The 27,743-nt window shown below is 41.1% G+C and overlaps 1 protein-coding gene and 1 pseudogene across 5 annotated transcripts in view; both read right to left on the bottom strand.

Annotated features, from left to right (window-relative positions):
- Positions 1-1,778: 1,778 nt before the first annotated feature.
- ARFGEF3 (ARFGEF family member 3) overlaps positions 1,779-27,743 on the bottom strand; it is a 124,562-nt gene continuing 98,597 nt past the window's right edge. For 4 of the 5 annotated variants that reach the window (XM_036413858.2, XM_036413859.2, XM_036413860.2 and 1 more), the window contains 12 exons: positions 26,624-26,768; positions 25,021-25,143; positions 22,681-22,784; positions 20,893-21,037; positions 16,463-16,591; positions 13,441-13,617; positions 11,311-11,425; positions 10,504-10,606; positions 10,002-10,133; positions 8,699-8,820; positions 4,558-5,788; positions 1,779-2,849 (listed from right to left, as the gene is read on the bottom strand). In XM_036413858.2, the coding sequence (XP_036269751.1) occupies positions 2,658-2,849; positions 4,558-5,788; positions 8,699-8,820; positions 10,002-10,133; positions 10,504-10,606; positions 11,311-11,425; positions 13,441-13,617; positions 16,463-16,591; positions 20,893-21,037; positions 22,681-22,784; positions 25,021-25,143; positions 26,624-26,768 (2,718 nt within the window). In that variant the 3' untranslated portion in view covers positions 1,779-2,657. The remainder of the gene's footprint in view (positions 2,850-4,557; positions 5,789-8,698; positions 8,821-10,001; positions 10,134-10,503; positions 10,607-11,310; positions 11,426-13,440; positions 13,618-16,462; positions 16,592-20,892; positions 21,038-22,680; positions 22,785-25,020; positions 25,144-26,623; positions 26,769-27,743) is intronic. The other variant, XM_045572576.1, reaches the window with a different exon arrangement.
- LOC118706211 lies at positions 27,310-27,406 on the bottom strand (annotated as a pseudogene).

Raw genomic sequence — 27,743 nt, 5'->3', positions numbered from 1 at the left:
TGTAAGTATGTGGTAATAACCGTTTTAACTACGAAGGCTGCCGAGACCTTGGTCTATTAGAAACGTTGGGGAAAAGCAGAAACTGAATACCAGGAAGAGTGTTAGAGATGCACTGGGCACTCTGGGAAAGGGCTCATGTCTATCTCTACCACGGATTCCTAATTATCTCCTTTTCTTCCCCGTCTGTGGGGGGATTCAACTGACTTTGTTGTGACTTGGAAGTCTTGTTCATTAGCAATTATTTGCATCAAGTGTCATTTTTTAAAACTGCAAATACCTCGGGAAGTACAGTTAATTTTCTGGGTGAATTCTGATATAGTCGTATGTAGGGAATGAAGGTGGGCTGAAGACCAATGTGGGTCTCAGGTGGGCTACAGAAAAGGTGATGGGAAGGGACCAAAGCCTCTAATAAATTATAGGTAAAGAGTTCTCTGTGTTCCCTCATCTCTTTGCTCTTGGTCCCCACAATCAGGTTAGTGCTAGAGCAGTGTTTGGATAGAGTATGGGGTAAACCTATTTTCATAAACTAGCCTTGGATCCCATAATAGAGAATCTGTGGGGGAATGAATTCTTATTTCTAAATAATTAGTGAACATACTCTGGGCCATGGCATTGATAAACTGAGACTGGCTTCCTTTGAATTTTCATACTTTCCAAAATGTTCATATGTAACAACCTTTTATAATTACTCTGATTTGATACTCTACCAAAGGATCCCACCCAACCCCCCTAGTAAATTTTATAGTATTCACTGGCTCACAAAAGAGAACTGAAGATAAGCTACAAAATAAAACAGAACAACACTGGTGTACTGTATTTGCTTACAAAAAAGTATCTAACCTGATTTTCAATTCTACTTTAAAAACATAAAAATTCAAAAGCACTAACTCAGTTCATTGCTATACCAACAATTCATTGCTTATTACAAATAGTGATCTGTTTCTAAATTCAAATTATTAACTAATGACTAAAAACTGAAAGCGAAGAATATGTTTTGGGTTTTGTGGAAACCAGAATGTCTTCTGGATTCCATGGTGATTTTTAGGTGGCATACTGAAAAATAAAAGTCCCACACAGGAACATAAAAGTTCCGGCTTTTAGATTGCTTACGTAAATCAGCTCTATCTTTCTGGCAGTCTTATGGATAAGTTTACATATACTAGCACTGAGTAAAGTCATCAATTTCAAATCCTTATTTTAATATTGAAGAGTTGATGCTCTATTTTTAAAAATGGCACATTCAATTATGAATGCATTTTTAGGGGCTGGGAAAATTATAACGTATGTCATAGCAACTAACTGTACTAGAATATATATGAATGAGCTTGTCTGAGGAGTTTCAATCATTATTATAATTTAAGAAGTATTAAATATATAATAATAAGATAAGGTTCCAGATTAATTTTTTAGTAATATTTAAAAAAATATTCACTTAAATTATTGGCGTGAATAAGAGGACCTCAGACATGGGGTACAAGGACTTGCCGGAGAGGAGAAATATTTTAAATTGAAAACAACTAAATTTCCTAGACTTCATCCTGTGTCCCTTTCTCCATTAGTTTTCTTCTGAGATGAGAGGTTGTGTAACAGAAGATTACAATGATTTCATCATAATGTCCTTTCCCACCCCACCAGCTGTCTCCCTACCCCACACTGTCTGCCCCTTCCCTGAGAAGTCTGCTCACTGAATAGAAAACCCACTTCCTTTTCTCCAAGAGGGTATATAGCAAATGAGTTGTATCTTAATGTTTTGTTTTCTTAAAAGCCAAATGTTATACCTTATGTTGAGATAACTGTGGAGCATAGAAATGCCCGTGCAACAAAGGACTAAGGCACCATTTTTTCTTTCCCTTTTCTTTTCTGCCTTGGGAGCAAAAGCAAAGACTAATGGGACTGCCAGGTGACTGGCCAGTCTTCTGAATCTTGGCAATATCTGTATCAGCAAATGTCACTGGGCACTGGGTGTCAAAGGCTGCCATGACACCAACTTAACACTCTGCCAGGAAATAATTTTCTTCCATTAGAAATAGGGAAAATAAAGGCACAACAGTACCTTATACAAAGAAGTTGGTGAGTACCAACCAGAAAATCTTGACAACTTAGGACAATTTTGAAATGTTCTGGAATATTTTACAGAGAAAGCTATCCTTTTCTTGATTATGACACATAAGGATATATCTTTCTGTCTTCTTCTCCACCAAATGCACAATCATGACACAAGTCTTTCTTCAATGACTAATGTTTGGTACTAAATATAGGCATGTTTATACATCAGCTTGACTTACCAGCAGATATTTTCTTAGTAATTGCATTTAAAAAAGAATCAAATGGATCAATGCAGTTTTCAAAGGAGCGGTCTTTGGAAAGGGACCCATTTGGCAATAACATTACAGGCAAAAGCACTGGGAAATCAACTTCATGATTTAGAAATGTGTCAAGGAATGGAGAAACTTCTGAAAGAATGTGCAAAATCAGAGTATCATTTCTCATCTAGATACAACCTTGGTATCCAGAATGGCCCCAATGCGATTAGTTAGGGTGCAGCTGATTGTTCTGAGACACTAGTGATGGTAGAGCTGGTGGTGGGGAAAATGCTGTCAGTTAGATTGGCAGGCATACTCTAACCCTCGCTACTGAATTTCTTCGATGTGAGTTTTCTACACAACGATGTCATAGACACGGCCCACTCTGCCAAGCCACTCTCTCACAGCCTGGCGAACTCTGATGTCCGTCACGTGACAGGTCAGCTGGCTGATGCATGGGAACACTGCTGGCTGGAGGGCCATGAAGGTGGGGTCTGGAAGGATCTGAATTTGATTGAGAACTGTTAGCACCATGTTGGTCCATGCCTAAGAGAAAGGATTTAAGAGAATTATCAGCTTTCTCCTGTGGTTTCATTTGAACTCTCAGGTGTGCTAAGTCCTGCCAATTTGCAAATGAGTTTTCTCAGGCTGTTAGGCTGTAAGAAATTAGTCTTTACTGCCCGCCCCCCCACCGGTCCAGTCACCCTACACAACCTGCTGTTCAGTCATTTGGTGCTCTCTCACTAACACCCGCGTCCCTGTCCCCGTTCCCACCCACCCACATCCTGCTGTTCAGTTGTTACTATGATGGTGTCCTGGACAATTTGCATATTCCTCTATTAGTATAGATTATGAATACCTTATTTTCAGCTTTCATAAACTATAAAATCTTATTTACTCTTCAGTTTTAAAAACTCTTAATTTTTCATAATGGGATTTTAACACTTTTAATCAGCAGTCACTATAATGCCTAGGAAATTTGAAATAGATCTATTTTAATATAGGATAACTTTTAAAATCATAAGCAAAATTCCAAGACATGAAAGGCAATATTTGTCAAGAAGGCCATCTGTTAAAGAATAATCAGGCATCACAGTTTGACTTTTGATCATAGACTTTTGCAAATCTAGTTTATGATTTTTGTGGAAACATTCAAGGTACTTTAGTGAGAAATAACACATCTTACAAGAGATTCATACTATTTCTAAATTTATGTTCATTCAAAGAATATATCTCTGTATAGGTTCATGAGATCCTAGGGCCCAAGATTGTCTAATTTGTTATGCCCTTAGCAGGGGTCCAAATTTCAGGAAAACATCAGATAGTTTTTAGAGGTCTCGCCATGACTCCACATCCCCTCTATTTGTTTTCTCCTCCATCTCATCTTATTCTAAATTGAACAAAACAGTACCACCACTGTTTCCTTCTCGAGCTCATTTTTTTATGTTCGATGAAATTACAAATATGAAATATATCAATGAGCAGGCCCTCAGAGCCCTCTGAAGAATGATAATTTTTATGTGCTCTGGATAGGTTAGGAAAACTTGAGATTAGGAAAACTTGAGATTAAAACAGTTCATTGGCATAACCACCTTTATATTATTCTTCCTAACTATGGAATTTCTTCAGTGTATCTTCAAATGATAAACTCAGGACTCCATACCAGCTAAAGTACACCCATTAAAAAAACATATTGATTGTTGAAAGTATTACATATGTCTCCTTTTCCCTCCATTAACCACTTCTCACCCATCACCGGCTTTCACCACACTATTGTCTGTGTCATTGGTTATGCATAGATGCATACAAGTTCTTTGGTTGATCTCTTCCCACCTGCCTTCCCTCTGAGATTCCACAGTCTGCTGCATACTTCTATGCCTCTGGATCTATTTTGTTCGCTATATCCCACATATGAGTGAGATCATCTGATATTTGTCTTCTCTGACTGGCTTATTTCACTTCCCCCTGAAGCACACCCATTTTATAAGTTTGGCTTCCATCTTCTCAATAATATCTGTTTATAACCCATAAAAATAATTTCTGAAATTTTCTAATAATAAAATGTCAGTTTCACCGTGACATCACTGATACAGACATATCCTAGTCTTAGCCTCTGCCAATCTCCTGCCATTGGAGGGAAACTGGGTCTCTTATTGGTGTCCCTCTAATCTCGGACAGTGCGGGAGTGTGCATCCTCAGAACCCCGGCCTCCCCTGCATAGCCGGGGCGCCCACCCCGCCCTGCAGGGACCCACCTGGATCTGCGCCTCGGCGTCCCGCACGGACACGCTCCAGGAGCTCCCGGTGGAGCCGGAGCGCGGCCTCTTCTCCCGCAGCAGCTCGGGGCCCGCGCTGAACGAATGCCGCATCTGCCCCTGGTCCATCAGGTGCTGGGGCCGCTGCAGCAGCGGGGAGTCCGGGCCCCGGGCGCCCAGGGCCTCCCCCTTCTTCTCCCCTTTGCCCTCTTTGGGGAAGGCGGGCAGGTTGTGCTGCTGCTGCTGCTGCTTCCGCTTCTTGTACTCCGTCATCAGCTTGGAGATGGTCCTGTCCGCGGCCATGCTGTAGATCTTGTTGCCCGCGCTCTCCCACCACTCCTTCTTCCTGCCGGGGGGCTCCTTCCTCTCCGCCTTGGGGCTCGGGGGCGGCACCGGGGACTCGCCCCCCGCGGGGGGCTCCCGCGCCGCCGCCGCCGCCTGGCTGCGGTCGTCCTCCGAGGGCGTGTCTTTGCCCGAGAAGCCGCCGGTGCCGGTGCCGGTGGACGGGGTGGAGGACTCGGACTGGAAGGAGGGCAGGATGAAGAAGGGGTCGCCCTTGGGGAGGGGCGCCTCCTCCAGGCTGCTCTCCAGGTCCAGGTGCATCTGGATGTAGTGGTTGCACAGCTCCATGCACAGCTTGTGCAGCCGCTTCACCAGCCACACCCAGTCGGCGTTGCTGACGGGCTGCACGCTCAGCGAGGGCAGGCGGGCCCGCCAGCGCCGCTTCTCCTTGCCCCGCGGCGGGCTCACCTGGGCCGTCTCCTCGAAGATGTCCTCGTCCTCCGAGGAGCACTGCTGCGAGGAGTCGGTGCTCCTCTCGTCGTCCTCGAAGAGGACCTTCTTCACCTGCTCGGCCGTGATGGTGTCCTGGTTGGTGAGGACGGCGCAGACCAGCGCGTGGAAGTAGATGTTGAAGCTCATGGCAGACTGGCGGTAGAGGTTGGCGGCCCCTCCGATGCCGGACACCTTCTTGAGCAGGCACTTGAGGCCCGGGCTGGTGTCAAACTCCCTGGCCGTCCGGTAGGAGTCCAGCAGCAGGTCGAAGATGACGGCCAGGTTCTGCATGGAGATGTAGCGCAGGAAGCCCGCCAGCTTGGTGTCCGGCGCTGGGGCGGTCTTCTCCTCTCCGGGAGAGGGGCCTTTGACGAACTCTTCTAGCAAGATGTCGTACAAGTTCTGCAGCAACACCTGATGGGACAGCAAGCTCACCACAATCTCCCTGAAGGAAACACTTCAAGGGGAAAGAAAGGGACTGGTTAGGAACCTCCTGCCTTGAATGATGTGTTAAAGGCATTACGCGTTTCAGAATGATATATGCAAAATCTAACTAAATTACTTGTTTACTTGTATTTTAATGCCTTCTTTAAAATGGTTTTTGTGGAATGCCCTTTAAAAAAAATATTTCTTAAACAGTACCTTCAGTTTTCAGAATATAAGTCTTTCACCTCTTTTGTTAGGTTTATTCCTAGGTATTTTATTCTTTTTGGTATGTTTGTAAATGGGCTTGTTTACTTCATTTCTCTTTGTGATAGCTTTTTTTCTGATAGTCTTTAGGGTTTTCTGTATATAAAACCATTAAAAAAAAAAAAAAGGGCATTACACGATAATTTTAATCATAATAAATGGAATTCCTGACACTTTTTAAAACCTAGGAGCTATAGAACTAAGTTATGACACTAATTAACGATTATCTACAAGCCTTAGAAAAATAATAAACAGTTTTTATAACAACTGATTTATATAGGCATAATTAGAATACATTTTATATCTGAGTAATTAACATATCAAATAAAAAATAGTTTTTCTTAAATCCAATATTTTTAGCAATCTTATTGAAGTTTAGCTTTCTAAAGACCAAAACAGTTTAACCGTTAATGCTTTAGAATTAGATGAATACATGTAAAAAGTTCAGTGCTTTCAGCATGTGACAGAGGAGAACCTAATATTTTCATTCTATTTCTGTGAAATGCCATTGGGATTTTAATAGGGATTATATTGAATCTGTAGATTGCTTTAGGTAATGTGAACGTGGAGTATCTATTTCTTTGTATCTCCTTCAATTTCTTTTTAAACAATATCTTCAGTTTTCAGAATACAGGTCTTTCACTTTCTTTAAGTTTATTCCTAAGTATTTTGTTCTTTTTGGTATGTTTGTAAATGGGCTTGTTTACTTCATTTATCTTTCCGATAGTCTTTAAGGTTTTCTGTATATAAAATCATAGTCTTTAAGGTTTTCTGTATATAAAATCATTTCATTAGCAAATAGTGACCATTTTATTTCTTCCACTTGCCTGGTTGCGGTGGCTAGGACTTCCAGTACTATGTTGAATAGAATGGCAAGAGTGGGCATCCTTGTCTTGATCTTAGAGGAAGAGCTTTTAGTTTTGCACAGTTGAGTATGATGTTAGCTGTGGGTTTGTAATATATGAACTTTATTATGTTGAGATACTATCATTCTGAACCCATTTTATTGAAAGTTTTTATAAATGGATGTTGTATCTTATAAATGCTTTTTTAAAATCTAAACTTGTGGTCGGCAAACTGTGGCTCTTGAGCCACATGAGGCTCTTTGGCCCCTTGAGGGTGGCTTTTCCACAAAATACTACGGTCTGGGCAAGTCTATTTTAAAGAAGTGGCATTAGAAGAAGTTTAAGTTTAAAAAATTTGGCTCTCAAATTTCAATCGTTGTACTGTTGATATTTGGCTCTGTTGACTAATGAGTTTGCTGACCACTGTACTAAACAAATCATGATTTTTATCCATTATTCTGTTAATGTGGTATGTCACACTGAATTACGGATGTTAAACCATACTTGCGCACCCCTGAAATGAATCCTCCTGGATGGTGGTGTATGATCCTTTTAAAATATTGTTATATTTGATTTACTAGTGGTACACTTGAAAAATGAGTGACTGGGGGAAACCAGGCATAGAACTAGAGAGGAGCATGTGGGATATTGGTAAAGCTCTATTTCTGAAGGTGGTTGACAGGGTCATAGTTACATTTTGTATGTACCACACACTTGACTAAAAAAGTGTACTTGGAAGTTTCACTGAATTGGTTCTATTAATCAAAATGCTGTACTAAGCATCTAACTTTTGGAAAAATAACACACTCTCCCTAAAATGGAACTAGTTTTGAGTCTGGCTCCACCACTTGGGGGAAGTGGCTCAGCCTCTTTCAATGGTAGTGGAAAGATCTAGCTACTGTCCTTCACATATTGTGCTTAAATATTTATCAGCATCACTTGTAGTTTGTTGGAAGTTTAAATTGGAAAACTTCAGTAGTTGCCTTCATCTGCAAGTACAGTTGTTTTGAAGCAGGATGGTAGTACAGGCACTCCTCATTTTATTGTACTTTACAGATGTTATGATTTTTAACAGATTGGAGGCAAGTGCCTCCACCAGTGAAATAATTATGCTTTTTTTGTTTTGCGCAACTTGCTTTATTGGAACCAAACCTGTAATCTCTCTCTGAGCAGTGCCTGTATTTAAAAAGATCAAGGTTCTTGTGGCAGAGCACATGTATTTTTTTGTCTCCTGACAGCTGTGTTGCTCATAAGAACTTCATTTATTTCTCGCTGATACAATATGAATTACACCTCAAAATTATTTTTTTTAAGTTATATGTATGATGCTATAGACAGAGATGTGTCTTCAAATTCAAATGTTGATCCCAACCCACAGTATCCCAAAATGTGACTATCTTTGGAGAAAGGTCTTTAAATAAATAGATTAAGAGATGAAGGCATTAGTGGGGACCCTAATTCACTAGGACTGTCATCCATATAAGAATGGGAGATTAGGACACAGACAGGTACAGAGAGAAAATGTGTGAAGACACAGGGAGGAAACATCCATCTAGAAACTTAGAAAAAAAACAAGCCTGGCGACACGTCAGTCTCCAATTTCTGCTGTTTAAGCTATCCCATTGTGGCAGCCCTAGCAAGTCTGAAATGTGGAAAAGATAACTATTTTGTATGAAAGCATTTGTTAAATGACTGCAAATATTTCAGTATTCCTAGAGAAAGCTTGGATTGTAATTAGCAAGGACTGGGTCTAAAGGAACTTCCCTATTTATAAGGCCCTAAAGGAACTTCCCTATTTATAAGGCCCTAAGTGTTTAAGCTTCGCTGCTTACCTTTTCTTGGTGTGTCCGTTTGGCTTTTCATCAGGAGGCAGCTCAATAATGAGCTGGCAGGACTGGGCATGATCGAAGGTGTTTGGAGTCTTTGGTGAGCACTGGGTGTCCAACATAAACACCTGGATGGGTACACAAAGGCACAGTTCAGAGATCCAACTCAAGAGGTTAGCTGGCAAGTACCTATTCTCTCTACTCATTTTCTCACCTATGAAATGAGGTGGATAATGGTTTCCAACCAGGTATGTTTGTCAAGAGAATCAAATAAACACATATGTATTACATAGGAAAAACACTAGATAAGAATAGCAAATGTTCAATAAATGTTAGCTGCTAACACTAATAACACTTCTCCTTCTAGCAGGTGATAATCCAACACTCTCCAAAGAGCGCTCACTGATGTTTAATATTAAAAGTAAATACAGGGGGGTGATGTTTGTAAAAGATCTTCTCTGATTGTGACATCTGTTTGGTATCTTATTCTGCCCAGTACAAAAAAAGTTAGGACTTCTCTGGCTGTCTACCGTGTTTCCCCGAAAATAAGACATCCTCCAAAAATAAGACCTAGCGCAACTTTGGGAGAAAAAATTAATATAAGAACTGTCTTATTTTCGGGGAAACAGGGTAGTAGAGTAGTATGGCCACATCATTACTGACAGGAGAAGTGACTAAAAGAAGGGTAACCACGGCCCTCATTTTGATCCATGTGAGATTTCATTTTACATGATTTAACCTACTTCCCTTTGAAAATATGAGTATTTTAAATGAATATTTTATTTCCAAAGTTTGTAAGCATTATCAGATTACTGGGTTAAGTGAAGAGTGAATATAGGAGGTAGGTTTGGAACTGAAGAAAGAAATATTATGGAGCGAAATGGTCTTGGCTGTTCTCCATGAATGATCTATTTCAGAATAGGATTCCATGGACATTTTCACTTCTTACTGTATGCACCTGGGGAAATTCTTTAGCTAGCTAGGTGTAATGGCTTTATATTTAGAGAAGCCACCCCTTTGGCATATGCCAGAAGAAAAAGTCCATGATGACACCTACAAGAGTAAGTACAGTTTAACTTGACTGATGCAAATAAGTGTGCCATCCTTAGGTACTCACAGGCAAGCAGTGACAAAATATAACAAGAGATGGTAGGGAGGACCATAAATGCTATCAATTGAATTCAAGTCATTTCTGGTGAAGAATCTACTGGCAAGAGGTCAAGGTCTCTAAGGGAGTGAAAGGCAGCGTGGGACTCCCAGCAATGTGTTAAACTTCTAGAGCCCCTGGGATCACAAGGCCAGCCCTTACCTGCTGAGCCATGGCTCGAATGCGCCAGTACTCGGCTTCGGCACTGGGGGAGGTGGAGGGGGCTGCCACCCTCACCTGGCAGCCTTCCCCACTGAAGCCCTCAGTGCTGCTGTGGAAGCAGCCCAGCAGATCCTAGGGACAAACACAGCAGTCATTCACCAGGTGCCTCGGGGTGGATGGCACTAGGGCAGTGGTCGGCAAACTCCGTCAACAGAGCCAAATGTCAACAGTACAACAATTGAAATTTCTTTTGAGAACCAAATTTTTTAAACTTCTTCAAAATAGACTCGCCCAGGCTGTGGTATTTTGTGGAAGAGCCACACTCAAGGAGCCAAAGAGCCGCAAGTGGCTCGCGAGCCGCAGTCTGTCGACCACGGCAGTAGGGTCTGACACTGTCACTGTGTCGGAGACTGCCTCTATGAGGAAGGCAGACTTCAGGTGGCCAACTCACAGGGAACTATGTAGGACTGGACCCTGCTCTGGTTCTCTCCCAGCATTTTACCTTCACGGGCTTGAGTGTGGCAGAGAATGCGTCCTGCAGGGCACAGCAGGCCAGCCTCCACATTTCTTCCGTGAACACAGGGCCTGCTGTCACGAGAACGTACCTGCCAAAAGAAACCAGACTTCTTAAATCCACACATTTTACTGCTACACGACTTAGACCCTTACACACATTTATTCCACGCTATCCTTACAAGTTTTGCTGTCTTGTCAATCTGGTGTTTCATGACCATACTACGACTTCCAAAACCATTTCAAGGTAAAAATACAAATGGGTCCCTATTCCAAACAGGCCAATGTTTAAACTTAGGCTTGCATGCAAGAATGTATACAGTCTGTACTAATTTTTCCGTCTTAGCCCTGTTGTCCGTACTACTCCTTTACAAATAACAAACAAAACAAAAAACCCTTTTGTCACTTTAATTCTTTTCTCCATGTATTTGTCCATGCTCTTCTCGCCTGCAAAGTCCTGATCTGAGCAAGTATCATTACTAAAAGCCCCGCTGACCGCCTGCCTCCTGTCCTTTCTCAGCATTTAGTTACTCCGTACTGTGATGATTCTTCAGGGACTCTCTGGTATGCCCTTTGGAACAGGCTCACTGCCCCTCGAGGGCAGGGAACCTGTGTGATGCCTACACAACAAATATTTGCCAACTGAACACAGAAATGAAGACATATTAGCATAAAGTTATTTTTATAAAAAAACAATCTAAAAAGTAGATTGTTACCACAAAGGATCATTAATTCCCTTGGATTTCATAAGGAAAACTCCAGTTTCGTAGGGAGAGCAAAAGAACCCCTTTCTCACCTAATGCAGGAGCAGCCCACTCTGGAGATGGTTTCCGTGGGCTTGGCCACACAGGCTACCAGTAACTCAAAGAGGTCCTTCAGCATGGTGTTGATCATGCTCTCGTACCTAATGTCTGTAGGAAGAAGCACAGCAAGTTTCACGCAACACTATTGCAAAAGAAGGGGCTGCAAAGGAGGAAAATCTGATAAGAAAATAAATATGTGTGATGAAAATATATAATTGTGATAAAATATATAATATTTATTTTTGATTTATCAAGATGAAATATGTGCTTCACTTTCATGTGCTCAAGAATATATCATTTATTTACTTAAGTAGAATATAATATATAGCCTAAATACTAGCTAGTGACACATGTAAATTCTTAAAGGAAGTGGAGGGAATAAAACACACTTTCCTTACTGCTGATAGTAGAATTAAGTTGGATTAAAAGCCATTGGAAAACAACAACAAAATCTCTCATTCTACCACTCCCTGAACCCGCTGAGTCTGGTCTCCATACTATCCCCAGGCTAAAGAAAGTAAGACTTTCAAAAATCACATTCTGGCCGGGACCGGTTTGGCTCAGTGGATAGAGCGTCGGCCTGCGGACTGAAAGGTCCCAGGTTCAATTCCGGGCAAGGACATGTACCTGGTTGCGGGCACATCCCCAGTAGGGGGCGTGCAAGAGGCAGCCGATCGATGATTCTCTCTCATCGATGTTTCTAACTCTCTATCCCTCTCTCTTCCTCTCTGTGAATAAATCAATAAAATATATATTTTTAAAAATCATATTCTGTTTGCCCAATTCAAGGAACACATCAGTATTCTTTTCTTCAAAGTCCTTGTGAAGCCACAGAAACAGTTCTCAGTAGAATCCTCAAGGGCCCCATGCAGAACAAAGCAGTTGGTCAGGAGCAGCAACCCGTAAGGATACACTGGTCAGCCTACTGTGCAGACACCCACTTCTTTTCTTTCTCAATTAGGTCCTCCCTCTCCCCAGAGAATAAATCTTTCTGCTAAGCTTAGTAAAGACACCTACTCCTTACCTTTGTTTTTTGACTCTCCCTTAGGGTCAAGTGCTCATGAGTTTCTCTAACCCCTCCTAAAAAGGGAGCCTCTTTTCTTTGCAACCTCTAGAGCTGGCATCAGCATTCTTCCTCTCACATTTCCAGATCTCCTCTTACTAAGAGTCATGAGCAGGAATCTATATTTCCCTAATGTCGCCCACTGGTACTGCCGCAGTCAGATCTCCCCTGCATCTGGCTCCCTCTCTATCTGTGGACTTCAATATTCCCCACACTTCCGAGCCATTTTTCAAAGCCCCATAGATATTAAGGTCCTCAAACTTTTTAAAGTGGGGGCCAGATCACGGTCCCTCAGAAAGCTGGAGGGCCGGACTATATGAACTACTAATTCCTACTGTAACACCTCGGCTGCGCTCACTGCCCAAAAAACCTGGCGGGCTGGATCAGACTCCTCTGCGGGCCGCATGTGGCCCTCGGGCCATAGTTTGAAGACGCCTGCTTAGCCTGTTAAGCAACTTCTTGCCCATAATTTCAGCCTTTTCTAGAATCCTGCCTCTGTCACTTAGCCACCCCAGATGAAGCAGGACAGTAGAATGCACCCCCCCTCCCCCCGCCAGGCTGCAGGGATATTTCTCCCTTTTAAATGTATTATATACTTGAACTTGCCTCTCCTAATGCACAGATATTATTAGGTATCTTACTTTTGGTCACACATATATTTTAAGTATTCTGTTAGATAATTTTAAAAAATTGTCTAAAGTTTTACATATTTCTCCTTTTTCTCCTACTTGACCCCCCTTTCCTGGCCAGCCATTCCTGCCCCAGTGTCTGTGTCCACTGGTTATGCTAATATGCATGCATACAAGTCCTCCGGTTGCTCTCTAACCGCCCCCCTGCCATTTGTCTCTCTATTAATTTTGTACAGGACACGTAAGTAACAATTTTCTTTTTGACCATTTACTATTAGAAGGCTGGCCTTGACCATGTAATTCTATGTTAATAATTCCCAGGACAAAAGCCATGCACTGGTGTTGCATTAGGGATTTAGTAAGCTCTTTTAGACAGTGTTGCTGCCCACTAATGAAACATGCCATGCCAGCTGCTCGGGTGCCACAGATACCTGAGTGTATAAAGCTCTGAATGTGCTCCACCACCAGCTCGCAGGACAGACCGATGGCGTGCTTGAAGTTAGCTGAGGCCACATCCCAGTAAGAATGGTCTTTATGGCTCCGGCGGAGCCAAAGGGACATCACAGGAAGGAGAAGATGAACAACTGCATAGATACCAAACCCTGGTCCTGAAAATAAAAAGCATCAGAACCATGATTTCAGCAACTCTCCTATAAAAAGGAAGCTTTTGCCACCTGTTGCATTGATGACCTCTTTTTTAAAAAATATATTTGATTTTTTTTTATAGAGAGGAAGGGAGAGGGATAGAAAGCTGGAAACATTGATCAGCCTCCTCCTGCACACCCCCCACAGGGGATGTGCCCACAATCAAGGTACATGCCCTTGACTGGAATCAAATCTGGGACCCTTGACTCTGCAGGACGATGCTCTATCCACTGAGCCAAACCGGTTTCGTGATGACCTCTTTTGAGGGAGTGCCCTATTCTCTGAGAAAGTGCAGGGAAAAACATTTACCACTGATTAGGGAATACAGATCTCCGATTACATTTTTCTTTTTTGTTTCTGCATGATTTTAGTTATGCAAGTAATACATGAATTCAAATAATCACTTGATCAACTACTTGATAGTTCCCAGATGTAAACATACAGATACATTAAGAAAATACCCTTAAAATATAAGTATTTATGTATTTATATGAAACAGAGAAATAGAGTTGTATTTGTTATTTATTATTTTTTATTATTTTTATATAAATGGGATAATGTAAACTTTGGTCTACATGAATTTTTGCTCTTAACAATATGTGCTAGAGATCATTCTGTGTCAGCAAATTTATGTAATCCTCATTTTTATTCCACATACTATTACTCCATTGTCTATTTATGCAACAGTTTACTTATCCATTCCCTTAAAATGGACATTGAAGACATTTCTCTATTTTGCTTTATAGTCAATGCCATAATGAAAATCTGTGAGAAAGATGAATTTTTAAAATTCTGGTTACAAAAATGAGGCATCCTTTTTATAATCAAACAGAAAACACATGAGAATACAAAGAAGAAAAAAGTACATTCTGAATGTATGTGTGTTTGGGGTGTATATATTTATAAATGTATAAAATTTCATAAAGTTGAGATTATATTCCATATATAATCTGAGTGGCCAGATTATTATGATCTCTGAATGCATAATAATCTGGCTACTCAGTGTACTTCTCTTGAGTACCTCATTTATTTTATAGCAAAGATACTATAAATCTGCACCTGATCAGTTTTCCCCTTTGCACTGGCTGATAGAAGGCTCAGGGAAAATAGGTGGTTGATCTCCAGCAAAAGTCTAGAATACTTTTGGTGCCCATTTGAGATACAAATACACTGAGTGGTCAGATTATTATGCGTTCAGAGATCATTATAATCTGGCCACTCATTGTATATTTTAACGTAATGCCTTATAAACAGTTATGTCATTACATATTATTCACAAATATTCATTTTAATGTCCATAGAATATTTATATGCTTTTACCATACTTATTTTTTGTATTTAAGATGTTTTAGCATATATTATCATATATAGTTTTTGTCTTTATTACCATCATCAATTTCCTTTGATGATAGATTTTTAAGTTCACACACTTAGTAGCACTAAATGTGAAAGCAGAAAATGATAATGACCAATAAAGAGATTTAGAAGCAGTGGCAAATAATTCATTCTGTAAAATACCTGCTTTGCCCTAGCCAGTTTGGCTCAGTGGATAGAGCATTGGCCTACAGACTGAAGGGTCCCAGGTTTGATTCCAGCCAAGGGCACATGCCTGGGTTGTGGGCTCGATCCTCAGTATGGGTGTGCAGGAGGCAGCTGATTCTCTCTCAACATAGATGTTTCTTATCTCTATCTGTCTCCCTTCCTCTCTAAAATCAATAAAAAAATATATATTTTAAATGTTAACTAAAAAAATACCTGCTGCCGAGACCAGTTTGGCTCAATGGATAGAACGTCGGCTTGGGGACTGAAAGGTCCCGGGTTCGATTCCGGTCAGGGGCATGTACCTTGGTTGCGGGCATATCCCCAGTAGGGGGTGTGCAAGAGGCAGCTGATCGATGACTCTCTCTCATCGATGTTTCTAACTCTCTATCTCTCTCCCTTCCTCTCTGTACAAAATCAACAAAATATATTAAAAATAAATAAATCAATAAAATATTAAAAAGTAAATAATAAAAAATAAAAAAATACCTGCTTATTTTGGCATTTAACATTTTAATATGTGAGAGTAACTATTATGATTTTCTGGGGAAAAATTACAACATAAAGTTTGCAATAGATTTAAAACAGTACCACAATTATCAAGTCTTCATCTGTTTATATTGAATGCAAAACCCCTCTTCTTACTTACTATAAACTAGTGGTTTAGTGTGTGGTTATGATTCTGTTCATGAAAACTAAAATCTATAAAAATTTAATTTTAGGAAAATTTGGATAAGTGTGTATACTAACCTTAATTCAGAACAACAACAACAAAAAAATACATTTTTAAGGACATTCTTTTCCTCTCCTATCAGGGTACTAGGTGATCACTAAACTGTCATTTTACAAATCTAATTTCCTTTGGCCTTTATACAATCAAGATGCTGCTGTCTTAATACTGCATTTACATTTGAGCGGTTTGGATATCTGCTCAGTGGGAGACACGGTGAATCCTATCGACCGCTCTTGGGTCAGTAACATGTGAGATACAAGGCTGGGTTTATGGAACAGAGTAAAGCCAGCTCACTCACGGAGACACTGACACCACGGCCTGATCATTGTGGGGCACCAACACATTCAACTAACTGGCCACCACACATTATTTGTAAATAGTCATAGGACATATCCTAAACATCATAGCCACTCCATAAATATTTACTGAGCATCTATTATGCTGTCTAGGGTTACAGCAGTAAAATAGGAAGGCCCTTTCTGAGAAACATTATATGTAGGACACCTGCCCCAAATGATAGACATGGAAATATTTACCAGGTGTTTTGGTGACATCTCTCAACAGCTCGAAGAGTAAATCCAAGGTTGGTGGCTGGTGCTGCCGTGGGCAGTTGGACACAGCTGCCGCTAGCTGCTCCAGCAGGATGATCCAGACTTCGATCAGACCTGGAACGCAAAACCAGACCTCTGTGACATTTGAGTCAACAGGATACAGAATCTCTCTAAACTGCCATATGCTCTATGGATGGGAGGCATCCCCCAGGAAGGCAGCTCTCAGGGTCTGTATATGGACAGGTTATAATTTACATATTCTGACAAAGAAAAAAAGAACACTCAAATTTCTTATTCCCCTTCAGGAAGAAGGTGATGTGGTTTATAAATTCTATATGAAATGATTGTCATATTTCTTGAGAGTTGATGACAGCAAAAGAATATAATGTCCTTTTAGTTCTATCACCTTAATCATTAAGATATACATAAAACGCAATTTTAGCCATGTTTGTGTGTGCTATATTCAGTGGTACCAATTAAATGCACAATGTTGAACAACCATCACGACTATTTTCAAAACTTTTCATCACCTCAAACAGAAACTCTCTATAATCATTAAGCAATAATTTTCCATTCTCTTCTCACTCCAACACCTCAGGCAACCTCTGATCTGCCTTCTTTTTGTGTCTGGCTTATTTCACTTAGTATAACACATCCATGTTGTAGCAGGTATCAGAATTTTGTTACTTTTTATGGATAAATAATATTCCATTGTATGTATACACCACATTTTGTCCATCATATTGGACACGTGTTGTTTCTAGCTTTTGGTTATTGTGAATAAGGCTGCAATGAACACGGGAGAATATGTTTGAGTCCTTCCTTTCAATTCTTTGAGTACATACCTAAGAGTGGCTTTCTATGGTAATTTTACTTAGTGTTTTGGAGAACTACCAAATTGTTTTCCATAAAAACGGTACCATTTTACATTCCCATGAGGGTTCCAATTTCTCCACATCCTTGCTTACATTTATTTTCTATTGCTGTTTTGTTTTTTTTTAACCTATAGCCATCCTAGGAAGTGTAACTAATATTTTTTATTTACATTTTTCTAATGACTAAGTATTATTGGGCCTCTTTTCATGCAGATGGCCTATGTATCTTTTATTTTATTTTTTAGAAATAGCTATTCCTGTTCCTTGCCCATTTTTACAGTGGGTTATCTTTTTGTTGTTGAGTTTTAGGAATTATTTATATATTCTGGATATTAAAACCAGAACTATGATTTACAAATATGTGCTCCCATTCTTTAGGTTGTCTTTTCATTTTCTTGATAATGTCCTTTGATGCTTTTGAAGTCTAAGTTACCTGTTTTTTTCTCTCTTGTTGCTTGTTCTAGTCTTGTCCTTTGATGCTTTTGAAGTCTAAGTTACCTGTTTTTTTCTCTCTTGTTGCTTGTTCTAGTCTATCTTTGCTCTTATCTATAAATTAGTTTAAATTTACCTGTCCACACGGCAGTTTGCATTTCTGGCATCCTCTCACTCCTGTGCACATACAAACCACTGTGTATATTACGCATAGCTGGGAGAATGATGCACCCAGTGTGAGTAGGTTCATCTGTCCTCAGTACACAACTCACCTCTTTCTTCTCTTCTCAGAGTTTCATTTTTAAAATAACATACTCTTAGTGCTGCCTATCACTGAGTGAGAGAGAAAACATGAAATTCTTTCTACTAGGTCCAAATAATTTTAGTTCTGTAATTTATGCAAGCACTGTATGAGCCAACGTTTCTGCACATCACTGTCTGGAAATATGTGGACCTATAGCTCAGAAAGCTGTGCAGAAAAGGACTAGAGTAGAATATAAAAAACGGCCGACTCTACATTTTAATTTCAATACTTCAAATTTTTCTACAAAATAAAACTGCATCAGAAGATGGCACTTCAAGAATGTTTCCATTGCCCTAGCTGGTTTTGTTCAGTGGATAGATCATTGGCCTATGGACTGAAGGGTCCCAGGTTTGATTCTAATGAAGGGTATATGCCCAGGTTGTGGGCTCGATCCCCAGTAGGGGGCATGCAGGAGGTAGCCAGTCAATGGATTATCTCTCATCATGATGTTTCTCTCTTTCTCTCTCCCTTCCTCTCTTTGAAATCAATAAAGTGTTTCCTTGAAAAAAAAAAAAAAAACACACTCTTTCCCTAGTTTTAAAAATACCTATTAACAGGAGGCAAAACCAAAAAATCATGGACAAAAAACATAATAAAACTAGGTTATAAGAAAATCTTATGAACCTCAAAATACAGGTTGGGGCAAAAATAGGTTTATAGTTGTGAGTACCTGAAACATGGAATTTATTCTTGTATTATTTATTTATTACTAGAGGCCTGATGCATTAAATTTGTACATGGGTAGGGTTCCTAGGCCTGGCTGGCGATCAAGGCCAATCTGAGGTGACCAGTGGGATCCCCACTGGCTCCCACCTTAGCTGGCCTGCGGGCAGCTCCTGCATTGAGCACCTTCCCCCTGGTGGTCCGTGCGCATCATAGTGACTGGTCATTCTGCCATTCAGTTGATTTGCATATTAGGCTTTTATTATATAGCATTGCATTATTTTCTAAATGAACAACTGTAAACCTACTCTTGCCCCACCCTGTAAGAGCAGGTATGGACAAACTAATTTATAGGAAATTCAGAGGACAGAAAAACATGTTACACAGCACAGTAGGAAACTCTACAGGACAAAGTACCTCACTTCTTCAGCAAATAAATTGAAAAGGGATTAAATAAAGTTAGAGAAGAAATCTATAGATTGAAAAGGATTTAAGAGACATGTCAGCCAAAGATATAGTATGGATCTTATGTGAATCCTAAAAATTAACTGACATCTATAAGACAATTGGAAAGTTTACACAATAGATATTTGATGTTAGTAAAGAGTGACTGTTGATTTTTAAATGTGATAACTTTATGGTTATTATCTTTAAAGAAAACATACTAATGTCTCAGGTTTGCTTTAAAATAATATGGAAAGGAGGATATAGGTAGGGGTGAGGAAGATGGTGAGGTTGGCTATAAGTTTAGATTTGAAGCTGGGTGAAAGGTATATGAAGATTCACTATACCATTCTGTCTAGTTTTATATATGTCTATAAAATTTCCATAGGGGGAAAATAATTATTTGCCTTTGAAAACTAGAGAAATATCTCAGAATATATAAATAGTGAGAATTGCTAATACTAACTTAAAGTGTTTACTTTTATTCCTTTCTCTGATTTAGCTATATTTCCTATATAATTATAACTTTAAAACCTTCTATAAATTTATACTGTGGGAAACTTTGTGTGTGCTTGGCTAAACTAAACTAAAAAGATGGACTGCCTTAAAAAAAAATCGATTAATGATTTGCATACATGAAAATGGAATGCCCACTGTTAGATACAGGTGTCCCCCTCAAAATGTATAAATACTTTAATGCTGATAGCTCAATTTTGAAAAAGAAATGTATTTTAATAAAAACTGCCTTTATAATTAATTATTCAAAGTGGTGTATACATTTTTGGGACACTCTGAATACAAACTGATTTTGGAGGTTTACAATGCTAATCTAACCATTAAATGAACTATTAAGCAACATGTAGCCAGTTTCCAGTATTTTTCCTTTCCATTAGTTATTCCTATAGTTCTTTCTCATAAATAGCCTGAACTAGTGAGGTTTTCTAATCTCTATGAAAAACTGTAAATCTTCTAGCAACCCCCATAACTGAATTTGTAATAGCAAAATGTAAAACAAACACAAAAGCAAATTTAAGAAGCCTCCCCTAAAAAGTCTTTTGTGTGGGTTTGAAAAAACCCATTCACAGATATCAGATCCCTTTAAGGATATCATTTCCATTTCAATATCTAGAAACAGAACAGTGTCATCAAGTTGGAGCATGAGTTAGCCGGTCTGAAAATAAACCAAAGCTACTAGACGGAACTCCAATTCACAGAAAAGTACATGGGAACTAATTTGGAACGTATTCTTTAAAATTATTCTCTTAATGAGTCTTTAGCTTCTCCTGTCACAAATAGATTCTCTCTTCAGTAATGGCATAATTTCCCGTTTCTAACCAAATAGTCCTGCAGGAAGTAATTATATAATGATTGTGTTTCCTAGAAGGAATTAAAGACAATTACCAGCCAATTTAAGTACCAATGCCCCAATGCAACCACATTCCAAAGTGCTAAATTCAAGAAAGTCAAAGTTAGAAATCATATTTAGCAGAATCTGCACTGTTTTTAGATGGAGGCATCAACCGTGAAATGTGTTTGGAGAACCCATAGAAACTTTTAGGTAGACTTGTTAGAATCATAAACAGTAACAACATAAATGGATGATCATTCAAGATCTGTAAGCTACTTAATTCATGGCTTAAGCTTCTGAGAATATGTACACAGCCAATAACCTGATTTAGTCTAATCGATGAACTTACCCGTGTCATCATCAAAATCAGACAGGACCGACTCGATGCCATCCTCACTGCTTGCTGACTGCTCCTGAAGTCTTCGAGGCAAGCTAGCAAGTCGCCCGCTAAGAAATATTGGCTTCATTGGCATTTTGTAGATTTTGGCCAATAACTAAAAAAAAAAAAAATTCAGTTATATATTGGAAAAAGCTACACTCAGGGCTTTAAAAAAACAATAAAGTTATATACTAGTTATCGAAAGGGGAGAGAAAAGCTGCCACTGTATGAAAGGTTTAAAGTTGAGTGGTTGTAATTTGGCTTCTTGTAGGAGGCATTTATCCCAGGAAGCAAATGAAATAGCATTCAATAGCAACAAAAAGGTAGAGGAGGAAAAAAAACAATGAATATTTTTGCAGCATCTCAATTGCCTATGAGTTTTAAAGATTCATATGAACCTAAGGGAACCATGTCACATGTCAAGAATTTTTGCCTACGGGAGAAGGTGTTCTATGGCGTCACTGAGAAGAGAGTCTGCAGGCAAATCAGATACCACCAGACTTCGATTTCTCCTTCACATGATCCCTCATCAGACACAGGGGGCAATGGAGAAATGAAGAAACTCTAACCAAGACCAGGAACAGAAGACACTACCCTGGGCTCTTTACTCCCCTCTCTCCACTTGAGCCAGGTCCCCTAGGGGTGTCTACTACGGAAACTGCCAAAGGTCCGTATACCTTCACAAATTACAATCCGGCCTGCTATGACCATCGTGTTCTAGAAACCAGGGAAACAGCTGTGAGAAAGATAGACAAAATTCCTTTCCTATGGGTCTTACAGACAAGAATCTTTGCAGAAATAATAAAATGTCTGACGTAAATGTTAGAACGTTAGACAGATGGTTCTACAGAAAGTGACCAAGCTGTGTGGGGCACATTGGCAGGGAGTTGGTAGATGCCAAAGGCCTGGTTTCTCTGACCAGCGATGTTCCCAATGAGATTTGGAAGATAAGGGCGTCATACAGAGATCTGAGGAGGAAGCATTCCGGGCAGAGAGAGCAGCAAGGCCCTGGGTGTAGTCAGCGGGGTGTATGTGAGGGGCAGAGGGGGAGAGTGGTTGGAGCACAGTGAGTGAGAGGAGGGGTTCTGAGATGGAAATAGAACCGGAGTCATGTCACGTGGGGCCTTGGGGACACAAGCTGAGAAGACGGGAGAAAATCTATCTGAGAGTATCTGAGAGAGGTGTCACCGAAGCCCAGAGGAGGAAGGGCCTCAAGGACAGGATGCCGCCTTGTTCCACAGGCACTGGACATGGGTAAGGACAGAGCGTTATTGAACTGAGCAAAATTAAGGTCACTGCCCATATGACAGGTGATGTTTTATTGTGTTTGCCGACTAGCGCTTGATTGAATAACACCCCTCTTCCTTTTTCTGTGTCTGTCCTCCCTGGCTGCACACCCCTCTCCCCCCCCCCCTTTCCCCGTTTTGGTGTATAAGGAAGATCTCCCAGGACCTCATGACTCCTCCCTCTACAGCCTGACATATAGAAATGATGGTCGTTCATCTGAGGATAAATGAGAAGCGCCAGAGATCTTGGAGTCCAACTATGTTCTAGGACACGGTTATCACTTTCTCTCTCTCCTTCGTGGCACGGGTGGGGTCAAACACTTATGCTCCAAACCTAAGTCCCCATCGCCTCAGAGACCGTAGACAGGGCTTCTCCTGGGCCTCAGCCAAACACACCCACACGTGTCTTTTGACACAAGCATCTCCAGAGGCAGGTTCCAGGGCCTGGGACTTGGCATGAGCAACCCTGTACCTGAGAGCAGCGCCTGAGGTAGTCCAGGGCAGGGAGGCACAGGTCGGGGGCAGTGGCTCCTGGTCCCGGGACACAGTCTCCGATCTCCTTACAGTCCACCTCCCCTGGGGGACAGAGACAAAGTTATCCTTGTTTATGCCCTGACAGCAGAAGACCTGTTTACTCGCACAGCATTAACTCACCCAGTATCTACTAACACAGACCAAAAAAAAAAAAAATTAAATTAACGTGTACCGGAGAGAAATCCTTTCACTCATTCTGTCCCCTGCATGTATGTGTACATGTTAAACACAGGATCATACCACACATCTTATGTGGTTGAGATGATTTTGTACTGTAACTCCTCTTTTGACTAAACAATGGGCACTTTCTCTCTATCCTGCCCGGGCACTGGCAGTGGCCGAACAGTATTCACTTGTCCCTGGGCACTCGGATTCCCGCCCTGGGCCCCACTGCTCAGGGTGCGACTTCTGAAGCTCTGATGGGGATGATCCCGGACGCCATTGGAAAAGGGTCTCATGTGACTGCCGGTGCTCAGCACTAAATAGCGATGATAAATGAAGCTCTGGGAAGATTCTGAACATCTGGGGTTTGGGGATAGAGGCTATGTAATTAAGTTGAAATAAAATTCGTTTGTTTTTTTTTCCTTTTTTACAGATCTGTAGAGGGTTTCTAGATTTTCTATAGGCAAACAATAGTTGAGAATAATTTTTCTTCTCATGTAAGGAACCTATTTCTCAACTTTTAATAAAATCATTGCACAGTACTGTAATTGTTTCTAATTGTCTATAATTGTAGCAACTAGCACCCTCCCCTGTGAGTAGACTGACATAATTACTAGGCATTAGTTAAAATTCAGATGCAGACAAAGAGGCATGTTCTCCTTAGAAAAGACAAACATTTCTTACGTTTTGGATATTGGCAAACGTTTTTGTGCGGGGCCCAGGCAGGAAATGCTCCAGGCCAGGGGTCTTCAAACTACGGCCTGAGGGCCACATGCGGCCCGCAGAGGAGTCTGATCAGGCCCGCCAGGTTTTTTGGGCAGTGAGCGCAGCCGAGGTGTTACAGTAGGAATTAGTAGTTCATATAGTCCGGCCCTCCAGCTCTCTGAGGGACTGTGATCTGGCCCCCACTTTAAAAAGTTTGAGGACCCCTGCTCCAGGCTTTGCGGGTCAGACTGCCTTGGCTGCAGCCTCTCAGCCCTGCCCCTGCTGCACAAAAGCAGCCACAGACCAATGACCGTGGCTGGGCTCCAACAAAACTGTATTTATAAAAACTATTGGTGATTGGAATTTGGCCTGTGGGCCAGAGTTTGCAAACTCCTGGTTTAGATGAACACACCTTACAGGATTAAAACACAGACTATGCCAAGTTCAGGTGGAAATAACCAAGTGGGAATTAAAAATAAATTCATTTCCTAGTTTGTTGTACAGTGAGTATTTCAAAGTCAAAGGCTATACAGATGGCACCCCCTGGAGCCAGGGGCAGCACCCAGCCAACATTCTGGGGTCTCAGATGGTCCCAATATCCATCCCCAGCTCAATACTAGTAATTCCACCTTGTAATTCACAGAAAGAACTAGAACCTACCTGTTTTAAATATTCTCCATCTGCACACTGCTAATCCTGGATCCTATTTTCAGGTCTCAACTCCTTAAGATAAAGTCTCAAATTTCTAACCTGTAGAGAAGCATCTGCACTCGAATGTTTCACTGCAAGTCAACATGTCCAAATGCCCAGAGCTAGACTTCATTACTTAGTCCTGTCCTCCACACTGACCTGCTCTCCTCCTGGATATCCAGTTCTGGGTAATATCAGTCCTTTTAAGAAATTTGGAGCTGTTCTTCCTTTCCACTGTCTGTTCATTTCAGCTTAAATGGCTTTTCTTTCTTTTTTTTCTTTTTCTTTACGAGCTTCTATGAAAATATTTGTCTCACTAAACTGTAATTATTGATTTGTGTGTCTGTTTCCCAGGGCGTCTCCTGGGCAGGAAGCATGTTTTATTCATCTTTATGTCCCACAGTACGAACAGGCTGCCACGCCCAGGGAGCAGGCACTCCACTTTTTTTTTTTTACTGAACAACAGAATACCAGAACTAGAGCTTCTTAAATAAAACAGCGGTCTGTGAAGTAATAGGAAACATACTCCATTACCAGATTATTCCATGAACACAATGAAATATGTCAGCCGTGGACACAGTCATACACACCATCTGCTCCCGCCCCAAGCTGCCGGCTCGCTCCAGGCAGTCAGAGGGCCTGTCTCTGGGGCTTTCCATACAAGGCCATGCAGGAAAGGGTCCCCAGCTGTTACAAGGCACAGAAGGAGGATTCCACTTACCCAGCCCTTTGACAAACTTCATAAGGCACATGATGTAACTAGTGGCTGCATTAGCGAAGACCTGGATGTTGTCGGTGTTGAGAAAAGCTTCAAATACGTCAAACACTGGAGCTTGGCCTTTCCCTGAGGGAGGAAGATTATAGAATGTTAAGGAAGTTAAGTCTCTACCCTTCAGGTAGCCCAAACTCCCGGCACCTTCCCCAGGGCCTTAGAAAACTCTGAAGAAAAGCCAGTGCCTTTTGAAGGGACAGCTGGCCTGGCTCCGATGCTGTGCTTCTTAGCTTGGCCTGCAGGGGGAGCTGCAGGAGAGCTACAAAGAGAGCCCAGGGTAGAGAGGGAGCAAAGCTGGCTTTATGCAGGGCTGAGGCAATGTGCAGTCTATAGGGCAGTGAAACGTGGGCCCCTGCACATGCGATTTTAGAGAAGGGAAGGTTTAGATAAACCCCCGATGGAGTATACTACTTTACTCATACATGTGCAGGAAAGAATTAACACAGGAGGCCCGAGACTGCTGTCCTGTAAGGCCTGCTTGCAAGCTTGGCTCTTGGCTGGAGTCTGGGAACTTGATTCACAGAATATTCTTGGGCAACACTTAACGAATGAAGGCAGTTCACCGTGGCTAGACGGTGCAAACAGTGTGGTTTATTCTGAACACCTGCTACCCTTTGGGGAGTCAGGAATTCTGGTGTATGCTAGGCGGAAGGTACCTCTTGGGACCACCCTCAGCTGGGTTTCTAGTGCACTTTCCTGGGCTGAAGCATTATATCGTATTGCTGCATTTTTCACTGTTGGGGTAAAAGTGTGCTCCGTGGGACTCTTCACGGGAGGGTGAGAGCCTGACAGGGGTTTCCCCAGATCCCGTCTGTCTTTCCCCCTTGTAATCTGCTTATCCTTCCTATGCTGCCATCCTGCTTCTTAGCTGTGAATAACGGAATAAATCTGGGCCACGTAATAAATCTTAGCGTGGTTATTTGCTGAGTCCTTCCGGTGGGTCTCTGAATGTGGGGGTGGTCTTGGGGACCCCGACACAATACCCCTGGTTGCTGGGCATGCGCTCGGGGTGCCCATCCTTTTCCATCCAGACCCAGCCTCCTGTGTTATGATAGTTTTCTGTTTCTTTCTAGCAAGTGGATAACATTTTTCATTTTGGCTTTAGGCATTAGCTCAGCACAGATCTGTTCAAGTGAAAACAATAAGTCTCTTTGTCTTTCGTCCAATCGGTAAGAGCAGATGCTCGGGCTCTCACCTGCTGGCAGAACTCAGAACTCTGCGCCCTGCAACGCCAGCTTATTTCCTGCTGATACAGCACGGCTGCATGCCGGGCCTCCCTATTGTTCACTCTGCTTTGATTGCACGAAACTGGGTTCAAAGAATGAATGCTCTATGGCAAACATCAGCCCCCATCCTTCCCACTGTCACCACTCCTGCTCAAGTCCTCTCCAGAGCAATCAGGCAAGAAAAATTGGAAAGAGGTAAAATTCTCTGTCTGCAGAGGTCATGGTCTTCTATACAGAAAGTCTTAAAAGACTCGAACAAACGTTGGTTAGAACCAATAAAGGAATTCAGTAAAGTTCCAGGGAACAATACCCACACACTAGCTTACCCATGGAGTAATCGCCCACTAGGTACTCCTTCACCTCGGACTTGTTCCCGCTGTGCACGGTCTCCAGGGCGCTGAACAAGGGCCTCCAGCCCGACTGGATTTGGGTGGAACACACTTCAACCAGCTCACCAATGGATGTGACGACCTGGCAGAGGCAAAGAAGGTGGCACATTAAACCCTTCTCTTCCAAGGAGCAGGAGGATTTCTGGGAAGGGGGATGTCTTTCTGCTCCCTATTTCTGGGTTAATTTTAGTGAAAGAGGAAGAGCAGAACCCAGGCAAACTCATGCAAAAATCACCCAAATAAGCAGTCATATTACATGAATGGGCATTTTACTAATGATTCAGGTTGCTGGGCAACTTTTCACAAGCTTATTATTAGCCATTTATAAATATTTTACTGTTTTTGTTTTGTTTTGTTTTTTAGATTGGGTCTTTGTCTTCTCATCCTTATCTTTTTAAAATTATTTTTAGAATTCTTTATGTATTCTAGACTCAGATCTTTCCTGAGGTCTGTAATTTGCAAATACCTTTTCATAGCCTCGGGCTTGTCTTTATTTTTAAATGATGTTAGAAAAGCAAGAGTTTTAAGTTTTAATAAAGCCCAATTCATCAAAAAAAAAAATTGTGTGTGTGTGTGTATCTATGTTAATCAGCAAAGGATGGTAAGGAAGCTTGGAAACTGCACAAAACATGGAGAGTTCCATGAATTTGCATGTCATCCTTGAGCAGGGGAAATCATCTCTGTTTTGTTGTAGTTTTCATATGTGCTGCTGAAGTGAGCATCATCACATTTTCTTTTCATGGATGATGCTGGTATCCTTTATAAGAAATCTTTGCCTAATCCAAGGTCTAACAGATCATCTCCTATACTTTCTCCTAGAAATGTTTATAGTTTTTGCTCTTACAGTTAAGCCTATGATCCATATTGAGATTTTTTTTTTGGTATATGTTGAGGTAAAGGTGTAGGTTATTTTTATTGCATATGTTCAAACACTATTTGTTGAAAATAACATCATTTCTATTGAATTCCAGTAGCATGTTTGTAAAAAATTAATTGAACATAAATGTGAGACTGTTTTTTTGTGTGTGTGCTCTATTAAGTTCCATCGTTCTATGAG

Source organism: Pipistrellus kuhlii, unplaced genomic scaffold, assembly GCF_014108245.1.
Source record: "Pipistrellus kuhlii isolate mPipKuh1 unplaced genomic scaffold, mPipKuh1.p scaffold_m20_p_5, whole genome shotgun sequence".
NCBI classification, from domain to species: domain Eukaryota; kingdom Metazoa; phylum Chordata; class Mammalia; order Chiroptera; family Vespertilionidae; genus Pipistrellus; species Pipistrellus kuhlii.
Note: the sequence above shows the minus strand (reverse complement) of the source record. Positions and strands in the feature narration are given on the sequence as shown.